A 14577-nucleotide genomic window follows, 5' to 3' on the forward strand; every position below is an offset into this window, starting at 1 on the left:
CGAAGCCCTGCAGGCCTTTTGGTTCTCTCCAGAAATGGGAGGGGATGTTCTGTTTGTGCATAACAATGGGTAACTTTCCCCCTTCCCACATCTAGCCCCTGTCCATGTCTTACTGCTCAGATTTGGCTTTGGTGCAGCAGGATTTAATATCTATCATCTGTCTGTCTTATCTATCTATCCGGATGTCTCCATGTGGCCTGAATAGATGATTGTGTGCTATTTATGTGGATTTACAACTTCTCCCTAGATTGATTTTTTTAAAAATAAATAAATAAATGTTTGCTTTCTGATCTAGATAATGCTTTCCAGTTTGGGAAACTTTGGTCACCTTAGCATATATCCCATCTCCCAGTGAGGAACATGATAGTAAGCAGCCTCTGCCTCTCCAGTAATCTTAAAGGCATTTTAACTGAGTTTGAGAGAATGTGACTTATTTCTGGACAAGACATTTGTTCTGGAAGACCTTCAGTGACTTCATAAACACACCACTCCATAATTAATAAAGTATGGCTTTTAAACAGTAATGTGTGCAGAGCTGTAATTATAGGTTAAGATGGCTCATAATAAAAGTAAATGGTTTTAGTTATTGTTTGACTTTTTGGTCCATGATTTTAAAGTGTGTGTGTGTGAGAGAGAGAGAGAAAGAGAGAGAGAGAGGAGTAGCTGCACAGATGTTCTCTGTGAGATGCTCTTTTATGTTCACTAAAGCGCCAGTTTTACCCACTAGGAGCAAAGTATGTGTCTTCTCCAGTCAGGTAACAATCCTTTGGTTTTGCTTGGCAGGGATTACTGCCAGCAGCTGCTTTCACAGCATGGTTTGGGAATTCTGCAAGTGCTGCATGTCCGAAAACTTTCACAGATTGAGTATCTGTTACCCAGAATGCTTGGGGACGAAAAAATGTTTCAGATTTTGGATTTTTTTTTTTTAAAAAATGGAATATTTGCATATACATAATGAGAGATCTGGGTGATGACATCTAAGTCTAAACATAAAATTCATTTATGTTTCATATATACCGTATACACTTAGCCTGAAGGTAATTTTATACAATATTTTTGATAATTTTCTGTACGAAACACAGCTTCTGCCTTGCAAATGAACGACCAGAAGTGTCTCAGCCAGTGCCTTGAAGTCTCATGTCAGCACTTTAAACGTTTTGGAATTCAAAGTGTTTTGTATTTTCAGATAAGAGGTACAGAACTTTTTGAGAACATTCCTTGACATTCCGTGTTGATGTTGTTTCCTTAGCAATGTAAACTTATAGATGTTTACCAGCCTTTGAAAACGAAGACTAGGAAAATCTTCTCATAAATTCTCACTTCTGTTCCCAGTGAGAAAACCTGAGAGGCTTGTGAGCTGTCAGAGTTATTCTACTCTGCATTCTGGTGACTAGCTAAGTTAGGCCAAAAACAATTGGTCCTAAAGGGGTGGCGCTGCGGCCCCAGTGGCCTGGAGCAAAAAGTATGTAAATGCTGTGCCGCCGAAACACTGCCCGCCATCTCTTTGGGTGGGCAGTGTGATGCTGGCTTAGGGGTGGAATCGGGGCATGCAGCGGGTAGACACCATGTCCCAACGCCACCCTGAAGCTGACTCTTTTTGCCAGTCTGTACTAGCAGTTTCAACCAGTTTGGGGGGTATTGTGTGTCTGTCTGGATGCTGTTGAACTGTAGCTTCCAGCAGCCCCAGGCAGCATACTATATATCAAGGAGTCTTGGGAATCATGGCTCAAAGTCGAAAGGACCTTGTAATGTCTACCTATGGAAAATGAAGTTCTTCAGGACCAAAATGAAAGACCTAAAATTCTGGAAAACATTGACTTTGGATGTTGAGATGGTGTCCATGTGGAAGAATGAAGAGAAGGAAGGATGTTTGTCAAATGTGTGCATCTAAGATGAATAGGCAGTTGCAAAGGTAGCAGGAATCAGTTTTTATCAGTGTACCTCCAGTGGGCTGCTCTGGTGCATCAAAGCCTTCACATCCTGTAAAAAAACAAAGAAAATCTTCTCTCAAGTGATTTCACCCAGCCCTCCAAAAGGGCTCAAAACCTCTGCAAAACAGTAGTTTTGGTCCCCCAACTCCCCATCCCTTTAGATATCTTACAAATGTGTCAGACACTTCCCAAAAATCAGCTGAAAAATCAGCTAAAATTGAAATAGGAAGTGGGTTTCAATTTTGAGTGCTTTTTCAGCTGATAGAGATGGGGTCTGCCATATTTCTAAGTGGTTTTGAGCCATCACGCAGGCAAAAAATTGACTGGGTTTTGTTTTTAAAAGGAGGTATGGGGGATGGGAGAGGGCTTCAGGATTTGTAGTGTGTGTCATCTCCCAAGAAAGAGACTCCACCACTCTCCGAGTGAGTGTGTTCCATAGTCGAACAACTCTTACTGTCAGGAAGTTCTTCCTCTTGTTTAGGTTGAATCTCTTTTCCTGTAGCTTGCATCCATTGTTCCAGGTCCTGTTCACTGGAGCAGCAGAAAACAAGTTTGCTCCATCCTCAGTATGACACCCCTTTAAATACTGAAACAGGACTGTCCTACCACCTTTTAATTTCCTCTTCTCCAGGGTACCCAGCTTCTTAAGTCGCTCCACATATAAGGCATGGTTTCCAGACCCTTCACCATTTTGGTCGCCCTCCTCTGGACACACTCCAACTTCTCAACATCCTTTTTGAATTGTGGTGTCCAGAACTGGACACAGTATTCCAGAGGCCTGTTCAAAGCAGAATAGTGTGGCACTATTACTTCCCTTGATCTATTCGAGAGGTTCCCAACCTTTTTGACTTATGGTGCTGTGAGGGCTCCACGGAGCAGAGGCTACGAACTGCTGATCTAGACACTGTACTTCAACAGAAGAGTGCCACATGGCTTGTGGGATGATGGTGTATACCAGTGCCATGCAAAGAGTTAGTGTGATATGGAGGTTAGAGTGTTGGATTGGGCAATAGATCTCCATACAGCCATGACATTTGCAGTGTCCTCAGTCCCATCATTCAGTCTCATCATTCAGACTCAGCCTATCTTACCTCATAGGGTTGTTGTGAGGGTCCAAATGGGGAGGAGGACCTCCTTAGAGCAAAAGCCAGATTAAATACAATAAATCAGTCAATAAAACAAAATACAAATAGAACCTTGTTGCAGATGTTCTTACACATTGGATGGCAAATATTTGTGCAAACAAGGCTTTGCAGGTGCTGCTTATGGGGAGGGTCAAGGATCTTTGCAGAGCCCTAAACCCTCTGTTCTAGTCACTGCACATCTAAATCGTGGGACCATGTGGCAACAGTAAGAGCTGTTTCTGAATGTCATTATCTCATTGCCTCCAGTCATATCTTATTAGTCTTTGAGGGCTAGAAGCCTGCTCTTCTTTTAAAGAGAAAGAGAATATTATGTATTATGGTAGTCTCTCCTTGTACCAATAGCAAGTACATTTCTATACTGCTTATCAGTGAACTAAGCACTACCTAACTGGTTTACAATGTGTAAACTAATTGCCCCCAACAAGCTGGGTACTCATTTTAGCAACCTATGGAAAGATGCCTGGCTGAGTGGATCTTGGAGCCCTTGGGATAAAACTCACAACCTTTTAGCTTGCAGTGTAGGCATTTAACCACTACACCACCAGGATGCTCTTATCTGCAATGGATGTGTCTCAAGATTTTCAGTGGACCCCTGAAACTGGGGATAGTACTGATCCGTAAACCCATAATGTTTTCAGACTATGATTGACTGTAGCTAACTGAAACTGTGGAGAGCAAAACCACAGATAAGGAGGTTTGTGTTATTGTTTTCACACTGTGGCTGACCACAGGTAACTGAATCAATGGAAAGCGAAACTGGGGCTATGGGTGGACAGTCAGAATTGACTAAGATGCCAGGAGGAGGAGGGATGAGAAGGCCCTGAAGAGGATGCTCCAGTAGATTTTGACTCAGCTTTATAATTCTCTCCTACTGATGGAGTAAAAGGGTTGCTGACAGTTCTTTAAATGGAACATGGTGTAGTGGTTTAAGCATTGGACTACAACTCTGGAGACCAGAGTTTGAATCCTAGCTCAACCATGTAAATCCACCAGGTAACCTTGGCCAAGTCACACTTTTTCAGCCTCAGGGGAAGGCAGTGACAAACCCCTCTGAAGAAACCTGTGAAGAAAATCCCACGGTAGGTTTGCCTTAGGGTCTCTATAAGTTGGAAATGACTTGAAGGCACACAGCAACTGTCAGCAAGGCTGACTTTAGTCTTTGGGTGAAAGCTAGTGTCGTGTTGCAGGAAGTTTTGCTAGCTGGCCTGACATACTGTGGGAAGGTAATCTCTGAGGTGCTTGTTTTCTGTCTCAAGTTAGATGTCGTCACCTCTCCGTACTGTCTCTTCTCTGTCTGGATTTGTGATTCAGCTGCCCTTGCAGGAGACGTGGGGGTGGAGGTGGAGGAGGAGGAAGGAAGGAAGGAAGCTGGAATGTGTCTCTACAGAATGAGAGCAAATTCTCTGTTCAGCTGTTTCAGCATGTCCATAAAAGGAAACTCCCTGGTTTTAAGTCAGCTGTGGGAGTTGTCTCTTATTCCCCTCTCCCAAACACACACACAACCTCCAGCTCCAGTCACTGAACTGGTTAATCGGGCCCATTGGAATTCATAGAGACAAGAACAATACAATTCCAACATGGTTCTGAAATCAGCTCTCCCCACCCTGTAGAAAGGAGGTTGGCTGCATCTCAAAGTTTGGACCTGAACAAGGAGTGAAAATCCAGCTTAGTTGCCTTCCCCTCCACCTTTTCCTCGCATGGCCTTGAGAAAAAAGTTCTTTGCCTTTGTTTTTGTTAAAACCCAGCAGTCCACACATTCATGCCTCCTTAGCCTTTAGTTCTCTTATGTTCCTGAACTTTTTGGCAGAACCAATGAGGCACCATCAGGACAAACTAGTTTTGTTATAGTGTAAGCTTAATTTGGCCCTAACTTGCATCAGCACTTTCAGAGGTATTAAGTGGATTGCCAGAGGCTGCGGTATAGTTTAATATTATGGGGAAACTAAAGATAATAGGAATATAGCCTGCGTCCCAAACCTATTTTATCTGTTCACAGTATGGAACTGTAGGTAAAGGTGTGATTACCTGGCTGGATGAGATCAAAAATCAATCTGATGTAGCATTCTGTCTCAGTAGTTTTGAACTTGTTTTTGCCTTTTCTTTTTGAAATCCCTTTGGGATTGCTGTTGATCATGCTTCTTGTTTTTAAATCTATTGATGAAAATACAAGAGATGGGTTTCATTCACAATTAAGAGTTCTGGTTTCTTAAATTATAAGCAGAAATATACATGCAAGTCATTATAATTATTTATTATTATGTTGTTGTTTTTAATCCTGGCATTCCTTCCTCAGTACTCAGGGTGATCTATGTGGCTCTTTCCCCCTTCTTCCTCTCAACAAATCTGTTAAATAGGTTAGTTGTTCTTTCAAGTATCAGTCCAGTTCTCTAACTATTGTGAAACTACATTTGCCAACTCAGAATTGTTTCCCTGTTGCCTAACTGGTACGATTTTCATAAGTGGGAAGGGAGCTGGTTTCTTTTTCACTTAGGATGCCAGTATGGAGCAAATGGCCAGCCTAAGTGAACAGGTGTGTATAGGTCAGGAGGCCAGTGAATAATTTTTAGTGATTTTTGTGAATTTATTCCAAGACTATTCAGTATAGTTCCCTTTAAGAGCTTCACATCGATGCCTGTTCACAATATTTAAAACGTAATTGACTTAATAATTGCTTAAAGAGCTATGATTTAATGAAAACGATCTATAAAGATCCATAAAAATACTTGGGAATTGTCAGTGCATCAAAAGCGTTATCAAGGCTGAGTCAAAACTGGGCATGTCTGTTGTGATTCCCTTCTTGAAATACTTCACAGTATTGAAGCATTGCTCATCCCATTTTGTCAAGTCTTGTTGCGTTCTTGTTTGTGTTTTGAATGCTAGGTGCAGGTAGATGTTAAAAATAGCTGTACTCACAGCCCCTTTGAAAGGACAGAAACATCAGAAAGAATTGGCTGACTTTTGATAAAAGGCAATAAATCTGAGTTACTGTATGTCAGGTAGGCTTGAAGGGTTTGAATAGGGAGCTTATGGATGAAATTGATAAACTTCTTTAAAAGAGGGTGTTTTTTTAAACCAGCTAAGTTGTGACATATTAGAATCTATTCCTGAAACTGGTAGATGTGCAATTCATGTAATAAACTGGTTTAAGATGCACGGATTCTAGCCGTATTTTATAGCTCTCTTTATTTTATAAACTGATCAGATTTCTTTCTTTCTGCCTCTCCCTCTCTCTGAATCTCTTTTTTACAAAATTGCTTAGAAGCTTAAAGCTTGTCCCTACAACAGTATTAATCTGTACTCAGTGCACATTTTGAGAGAGTGGAACACCCAGAAGTATAGGTTTCTGCATATCTCTTTGCCAGCGGCTCATTCATTATGGGGCAGATCCAGTTGGTTAACTAGCTGCCATATGGTTCCAGTAAAGAGGAAGGAGAGAATTACCTGCGGTAACAGAACATAACTTTTTATGTTGATGTTTTTTAAAAAAGCATGTGTCGGAGAGCTGTCCCAATCCTAACAGAGCACCAGTTCTCTTTTTCCTTTTTGTGTGTGATGTGATCATCACCATGTTAAAGGTAGGTGAGAAGCAGCTTCCATTATTAGGGTGTGGTGGTTTTAACCATGTTCGCATAATTACCTGGAGGGGAAAGGAATAGGTTTGCTGACTTGATTAAAACAGCCCCACCCCATATCAGAGCCTCTTAACACCTGGGCACACACAGATCATTGTGTGGTTTTGGGCCACATAATTCAGCATGGCAATAGCAACTGGATCACAAAGGAAATTTGCAAATTGGGCTTTGAAGCTGGACTGGCAATCTACCTGCAATCTGGAAGGAGGAACCTGTCTGACTAGCTGCTCTGAGGAAGGAAAAGATGGCAACTTGCTGCTCTTTCTTCCTTGGGTGTGTCCAATTTTTTAATGTTCTTTTCAAGGTGAGGCTCTTTCCTTAATCATAAGAATCTAGAGCTTGGACAAGTTACTTTTTTGGACTACACCTTTGAGAGACCTCCCTCCCTCCCAGCAGGGTCATATACATTGATGGGATGTGAGCTAATGCTGACTGGCCAAGCAAGAAATCTCAGGGTTGTGATGGACAGCTCAATCTCTGTCTCAGCTAGTCAACACTAGATCATATCCCATCAGTATATAAATGAAATTGGTGTGTGTGTGTGTGTCTGTCTGACTGTCTGTCTTGCCCCAGTGTGCATCATTTTACACTTACTTACGATGAATGTGATTTACTCTTTTCCTTTATCCCAATTTTTTGCTGTTGACAAATAAATTTGTCTATCTGCTCATCCCAACTCCAGATAATTTCTAAATGAATTTAAAAACACTAATCACAATAGAGATCTGTGGTAGAACCAATATTTAGATCTCTTAGTTGAAAGGACTGAATATTTAACACCTACTCTCTGCTTCCTCTTCTTGAAACAGTTATCAGTTCTTAAGAGGATATCTTCTCATTTCTCATGACTGCTGGGACTTTTTCATAGAATCATAGAATTCGAAGAGACCACAATGCCCATCCAGTCCACCCCCTTGCCATTCAGGAATACACTGTCAAAGCACCCCCAAAAGATGGCCATCCAGCCTCTATTTAAAGACCTGCAAAGAAGGAGACTCCACCACTCTGTGAAGAAGTGTGTTCCACTGTTGAACACCTCCTACTGTAAGGATGTTCCTTCTAATGTTTAGGTGGAATCTCTTTTTCTGTGGCTTGCATTCATTGTTCCATGTCCTCTTCTCTGGAGCAGCAGAAAACAAGCTTGTTCCATCCTCAATATGACCCCCCCTTCAAATACTTAAACACGAGGGTTGTTGTGTAAACAAAACAAAATGAAAAAACTGTTTTGGAGACAATGGACAGAATACTGTTGGTGAGTTATGCTTGATCAAACAGCCAGTTACCCAAAGGTTTATTTCCCCCTGGTCTCAGACACCTTCCTCAAGTGTTCAACTGTACCTATGTTCCTGCAGTACTACCAGAAAGACAAACAGTCAGACCTCTACCCTCCTCCCACCAATGTGGATGTTTGGTTTCCTTGCTGTCCCTTGCATTATGCATGCCAGCTCTCAGCCAGATCTTGGTCAGTGTCTACTGTTGGAATAGGCAAGGGATAGTCTGTGGGTCACATCTAGGCCTACAGGACTGTTTCTGTGGCATCCCTGAAAACAGCATTGCTAGCCTGTCATTTCTGCATTTCTCCCATCCCATTTCCTTTACAAAGGTTGGCCTTCTAATGGGTTCTGTCCAGTCCACTGCTACAGCTCTAGATGGAGGGAAATCTGAATTGCCACAGACCCAAGGAGGACCAAAAACGGAAGGCAGCTGTGCTTATTCCTGTCAACAAACCAGGTCCAGCAATTTTTAGCTTCACCAAGCTAATGGGTCTTAATTGCACATTCAAGATCAAATCACCCTCACATATTTTGCCATACATTAGGGCTAGCTTGTAGAAGTAAGTTGCTGCTGGGAAAACCCATTCTTCACTCCAACTACTGTGAGAATTGTAGCTAAGCTGAGAGGCAATTAGGTCATCAGCCCCTCTAGGCTCAGTGCTTTGACCCCATGAGTCCTGGTTCCACTGCATAGCTGAGGGCAAAGCTGGCATCCTCGGAGCTGGTGCTTGGTCGATTTAATAGGCTTTCTCTGCCCTTTCTCTCTGCCTTAGGAAAGGGGGCTGGCTCTGAAGCAGGCTTCCAAGCAGATCTCCGGCCAGGCTTCTGATCTTACCAGGGGAGATTGATAATATCTCAGCGGGTGGTGTGTTCTCTCCGTACTTTTCTTGTCTCCCTCGCCCCCACTTGCCCGCCCACCTTGGCAGGTGGCAGCAATACATGTTTCTTTCAAAAACAAATCAAATAACCCTGCATCCCAAAATATGCATCCTGAAAGTGGTGTGTGTTTATTTTTAGGCATTCTGAGGATGGCCTAGAAATGACTTTCTTTTCAAAAGTCCTTTTTGTTGTGTTGGCTTTCAAAACCTCATTCTTCCTGCTCTTGGCTGCCTTGAGGTTTTTTTATGCTTTAATATGAAACCACATTTAAAGACTTTTTCATTGGTGTTCCTAATAGCTGCTCCTTTTCCCTGTCCTGAATTAAGAGTGCCTGGTGGATTGGTTTACACCTCTCTCCTCCTAGAAACACCCTTCTGAGTCACTCTCTCATGATGGATGTACATGGATGGTAGTTACAGTTTAACAGTGGCTTCTTTTCCTGAAACTAACTTTATCTTGTTCCAGACTTTCTTTGTGTCGCAGTATGAATCGTAGAAGTATAGATTCAGAGAGAGCGAGAGATTTACAACACATGCAGTTGCAATCAGCATGGCAATTCTCCCCCCCCCCTCTTACTCATTAAAAAACCACTTTTCAGAGGAATGCGAGGGAGTGGGGGAATGGCATTCTCTTGACTTCTGTTAGCACAAAGATTAAAATTGCACTCCCCAAGTCATTTTTAGACCATACTGTCATGACAGTAAGGGCAGGTTAAAATAACCCAGCAGAGTAAAATGAACATTTTATTGTATATTTCGAAGAGGTAGTTGTGTTAGTCTGTTTCAGTATAAAAAGGAGGAAACTATATTGTGTAGGGTTTTTTTTGTCCCTTTCCATGCATATACCTTTTCCATAGTAATAAAACTAGTAACAGAAAGAAAGAAGACAGGGCCCCTGACCCAGGAGTTTTAAACTAAAGCAGGAGGCAGAATATTTGGATATATTAATAGTTGGTCATCACAAAAGAAGCCACTGAACAGCTTCTAGATACTGAAATCACATAAAAATTACAAAATGCAAACAGTAGTGTTTAGAATATTTTAAAAGATAAGTATATTTAAAAAAAAGATTCTCTTCATGCAAATGGCAGTGAGTGTGGCTTTTAAAAACTGTCTTACAGTTAATAGAGCAGCAAACATGTGGTCCTCTTTTCTTTTTCTTTGCACAGTGGTCAGACTGTGTCTCAGAACATAGGCTGTAAATACTTTAAATAAACCACCAGCCACTTCCAGATAGTTTAAAGAAACTACTTTCACCAATTGGAGCCACTTTTACTTTGGGGGTGCTGCAGCCTGCGGCAGATTCTACACATGGAAAATTGGTCCCCCGACCTATAGAATTTGTCCATTGGTGCTTTGTGGAAACATTTTATTCTCAGGACCATCAGTAATGCAATGACAGATCTCAAAAGAGGGGAAGGCAAAATTATGAAAGGTAGAGGTAATCCATTATCGGTTTTGGGCAATCTCTTACGCTAGATAGAGGGTAGCTATATGTGCCATGCCTTGTGGGACTATTGTTAATGTACAATGTGGTAAAAGTATCAAAGGAATTATACCACAGTTGTGGAAAGGGCTGTTCTCCTTGTCTGTAAAGTTAACATAGCTACCCAGAGCTCTGCAAAAGCTGTGAAATCTTTGTGTGTTTTCATGTTAGTGTTCCTGTTACGTGTTTCAGTTTCAAAGTGTTTAGTCAACCTCATGCAATAGATTAGCAGGATAGAAATGAAGGCAGGAAAATTATTCTTGTTATCAAAGAGGTGGAATTAACTGGAAGAGGAGAGAGTACATGAGCTGAACAGAAAGTGGAATCTGTATGGCCTCGCTTCTTGTATGTGGAGTTCAGAGCTTGACAAAATTATCTTTTGAGCAACAGCTCCCATATTTTCCCAGTGAGCTGTAGTGCAAAGGAGTAATTTCTTCCAGGTCCTGGGGAAATTGCTGAAAAGAAACAAACACACCCCAAACTGCCAGTATAGGTGACAAAAAATGGCAGACTCCTTGTAGCAAGGAACAGTATTAAAATCTTATTGAAGCATTCAGGTTTGTCCATTAACTAGAACTTGATACTAGGCAGGAATTAACTGTTGGCATGAGTCATGACAGAAATTCTCTAATCAAGTTTGATGTTCTTGCAGAGCAGCCATGGAGGTGGTGAACATGATGGAACAACCCATCAAGGTGACAGAATGGCAGCAGACCTACACTTACGATTCGGGCATCCATTCTGGGCTAAACACTCAGGTTCCTTCTGTCAGCAGCAAGTGCTTGGTGGATGATGACGATCTCTATGGCAAGCAGTACACCATTAAGAAGACCACCACTTATAGCCAGTCTGGAGCAGGGCAAGCTCAGGTTCAGGCTCAGGCTCAGGCTCAAGGTAAATGTTTATTTTAAAAGTATGTACTCATTTGTTACACTTATAATGTGCCATTATTATATAATAGAAACCATGGGGTTGGCAAAGTGTGGACTGCCAGATGTTGGACTACAACTTCCAGCATTCCACACCATTTCCTATACTGGTAATCCAGTAATATCTATAGGACTACACTTTGCCCAGTCCTGATACAGAATAACTTAGGAAGGAGTCATCATGGTGTAGTGGTTTGAATGTTGGACTAGAACACTTGGAGACCAGGGTTTAAATTCCCACTTGACAATAAAAACCCATTGGATGATCTTGGGCAGGTCACAACCTCTCAGCCTCAAAGGAAGGCAAGGACAAACCTCTGAACAAATTCTGTCAAGAAAATGCCATGATCTGTTCACCTTAGGGTCACCATGTGTTAAGAAATAACTTGAAGGTACACAACAACAAGAAAGTCTCTTACCCACGCTATAACAAAAATTTGACTGTTTAGCTCAGCAAAGCTACTGTTATTGTGAGCTCTTCAGAACATGCCTTTATCTGAAATCCTGTGACACTGCAGTGTTGAATACCACTTTTTCACCATATTTCAGGGATAGGAACCACAAGGTCCTCCAGATGAAAGGCCCAGTAGCCCAGGCCGACATAGCCAATAGCAAGGAAAGCTGGGATTTAACAGTCTGACAACATCCAGAGGGCTACACAATTCCTGCTGCAGACTTGGTGGATCTCCCAATGTGTTTTACAGTACACCTCTGCATTAACAAAAAGAAAATTGAACAAATTTTATTTTGTGGAGTCTGTAAGCAGGTCCTTCTCTTATTTATTTTTCATGTTATGATAAGATCAAACACCAGCAGCAGAATATTATATCTTCTATTCACATTTTAAACTTGGGGGGAGGGAGGGAAATAGTTTAGCAAGCCTGCTTAGGAATAGAATTTTCATGAATTGCTGTGGCTACAGAAATAGTTATTGTCTTGCTAGCTGCAGAAAGGATGGTGCAGAGGACAAAATAAGGAAGATGACATTCCTTAAAAGAGCATTCTCCAGCCTTTTGAAACCTGGGCCCACCTTTACTGTGAACGTACATTTGAACACTCTACTTATATTTTTACTGTATTTATTTTATTAATTAACAACATTTATAGCCTGCTTGGTATTTGAAGATCTTGACGGAGGGAGGGAGGATTACAATCAATGACATCATAAAAACAATTCAGCAAAATCAAAATCGAACCCATAGGCCACTAGACTAAAATTCAAGCCATGAGCACTAGAGTGGGTATGCTTGAATGAATTTAAGTTAGTGCTGAAATGAGACCAGTGAGACTTCTAAGGACAGCGCTTTCCTCCACTGAGCATAGCAGCATAGGAGCTCTCCCTTATACATGAGGCTGCAACTATGTCCACTGAAATCTGATGCTAAACTGGGAGAGGGGCATTTAAAGCAAGAGTTTGGCTTGGTTGAAATGTCTTGCAGTGGTTTGCTGTCAAACCCACCCCCCAGAAATTTAATGCAAGTGAAATGCTTTAAGGTTTGTTTTTTCCCTGAGTTGCCATTCAAATTCAGTGTTGCAGTTTGGTGCAGAAATTTGGCAGCACATTTTCTAGGGAGGGCTTGGGGAGTCCACGTGCCACCTACATGCTGTTTTGCAGTCTGTCTTTGGAAGTGTCAGAAGGCAGAGAGAGTATAGAAATGATCCTCTGTGAAGGATAATATTACAGGTGACTGACATCACCTGGCATCACAGAAATTTGCAAATTTTGCTAAGTGATATCAAACTTTATGTGAAAAGAGCAGGAGATGGAAAGAATCATCCTTTGCCTGCTGAGCTGAAGGAAGAATACAACAGAAACTCAAGAGATTTTGGAGTGCTGCAAAGAATGCACTAGCAGAGGCAGCAAACTCATTTCACCACGATTCTTTCTATAGCATCAATGCAGTTTGCTGCAATAATTGAACCACCCCACCCCCAGTCCGTGTGTGTGTCAAGCCTTTCTGCGAGCCATTCCCCATTTCCCATCTCACTTTCATGTTTTTTAATTAAGCAGCTTTGTGTTACAACTGCCTAATCGGGCTAGCTAATTAACTCCTGCCTTATCTCTTTGCTCACATGCTAAGTCTTTTGCACCTTGTGGAGCTGAAGCAGTTTCATGAACCTCCCAATGTGGCTTATGGAAATCCTGGTTGGGACTTCCTCTGTGCTAATCCTGTCTTACCTACCTCCTTTGCAGCAGAGTTGGAGTCTCAGCTTGCTATGACCCGTGCCCAGCGAATCCGAGCCGCCATGTACCCAGAAACGGTGGAGGACCGCTCCCTTCTCATCACCACCCAAGTTGAGGGACAGCAGACGAACGTACAGCGGTTGGCTGAACCCTCTCAGATGCTCAAGTCGGCCATCGTGCACCTCATTAACTATCAGGATGATGCCGAATTGGCCACTCGTGCCATCCCTGAGCTCACCAAACTCCTCAATGATGAGGATCCGGTAAGACGGTGCATTTGAACTGTTGCAAGAAGTCTATATGATCAACTAGAACTAGGTTCCATAGAGCAACATAGCCCTCAAAGTAATCCTATACGTAGAGTTATGTATTCTGTGATGGCATGGAACTGCATGGAACTTGCAGAATGTGGCACTGGCCACAGAGACAGTATTTCAGCCTTCTTCACATTACTTCCTTTTCTCAGATGAAGTGCTTAGCTCAAGTGGTTGTAAGGATATGCTTGGATATCCATCCAAGCCTGGAATAGCAATAGCAGCTTCAGTGAATTTCAACTTATGTAGCTTTTGACCCTTCCATATGCCTCACAGAAGGGCATTGAATTATGCAGCGTAGAGGAAAACACGTTAACATGTGTGACCATTACAGACTATAGAATTTGGCTGCTCCTTGGGCAAAATCTGTCTAAAGTATATGAGTAAATTTAGGCCTGTTACAGACAGGCCAAAATAAAGCTGCTTCGAGTCACTTTGGAGGTATGGTATTTCAATGATGCATGCGTCCTAAGAGTCCAAAGGCCACACCAAAGCTGCACTCCAGTCCTTAGGACTGGAGTGTGGCTTTGGTGCGGCTTTTGGACTCTTAGGACACATGCATCATTGAAATACCATACCTCCAAAGTGACTCGAAGCAGCTTTATTTTGGCCTGTCTGTAACAGGCCAGAGCTGGAATCTCTTTTCCTGTATCTTGCATCTATTGTTCTGGGTCCTATTCTCTGGAGCAGCAAAAAACAAGCTTGCTCCATCCTCAATACAACATTCTTTCAAATACTTAAACAGGGCTATCCTATCACCTCTTAACCATTTCTTCTCCAGGCTAAACATACCCAGTTCCCTA

The 14577-nt window shown here is 42.1% G+C and overlaps 1 protein-coding gene across 5 annotated transcripts in view; it reads left to right on the forward strand.

Annotated features, from left to right (window-relative positions):
- The window catches only part of LOC121935679 (junction plakoglobin-like), a 49063-nt gene extending 34911 nt beyond the window's left edge, over positions 1-14152 (forward strand). For 3 of the 5 annotated variants that reach the window (XM_042477456.1, XM_042477460.1, XM_042477459.1), the window contains exons 2-3: positions 10999-11240; positions 13470-13756. In XM_042477456.1, the coding sequence (XP_042333390.1) occupies positions 10999-11240; positions 13470-13741 (514 nt within the window). In that variant the 3' untranslated portion in view covers positions 13742-13756. Of the gene's footprint in view, positions 1-10998; positions 11241-13467 lie in introns of all 5 variants that reach the window. The other 2 variants (XM_042477458.1, XM_042477457.1) reach the window with 2 other exon arrangements.
- The last annotated feature ends 425 nt before the right edge of the window (positions 14153-14577 follow it).

The sequence above is a fragment of the Sceloporus undulatus genome, chromosome 6 (assembly GCF_019175285.1).
Source record: "Sceloporus undulatus isolate JIND9_A2432 ecotype Alabama chromosome 6, SceUnd_v1.1, whole genome shotgun sequence".
Lineage (NCBI taxonomy): Eukaryota > Metazoa > Chordata > Lepidosauria > Squamata > Phrynosomatidae > Sceloporus > Sceloporus undulatus.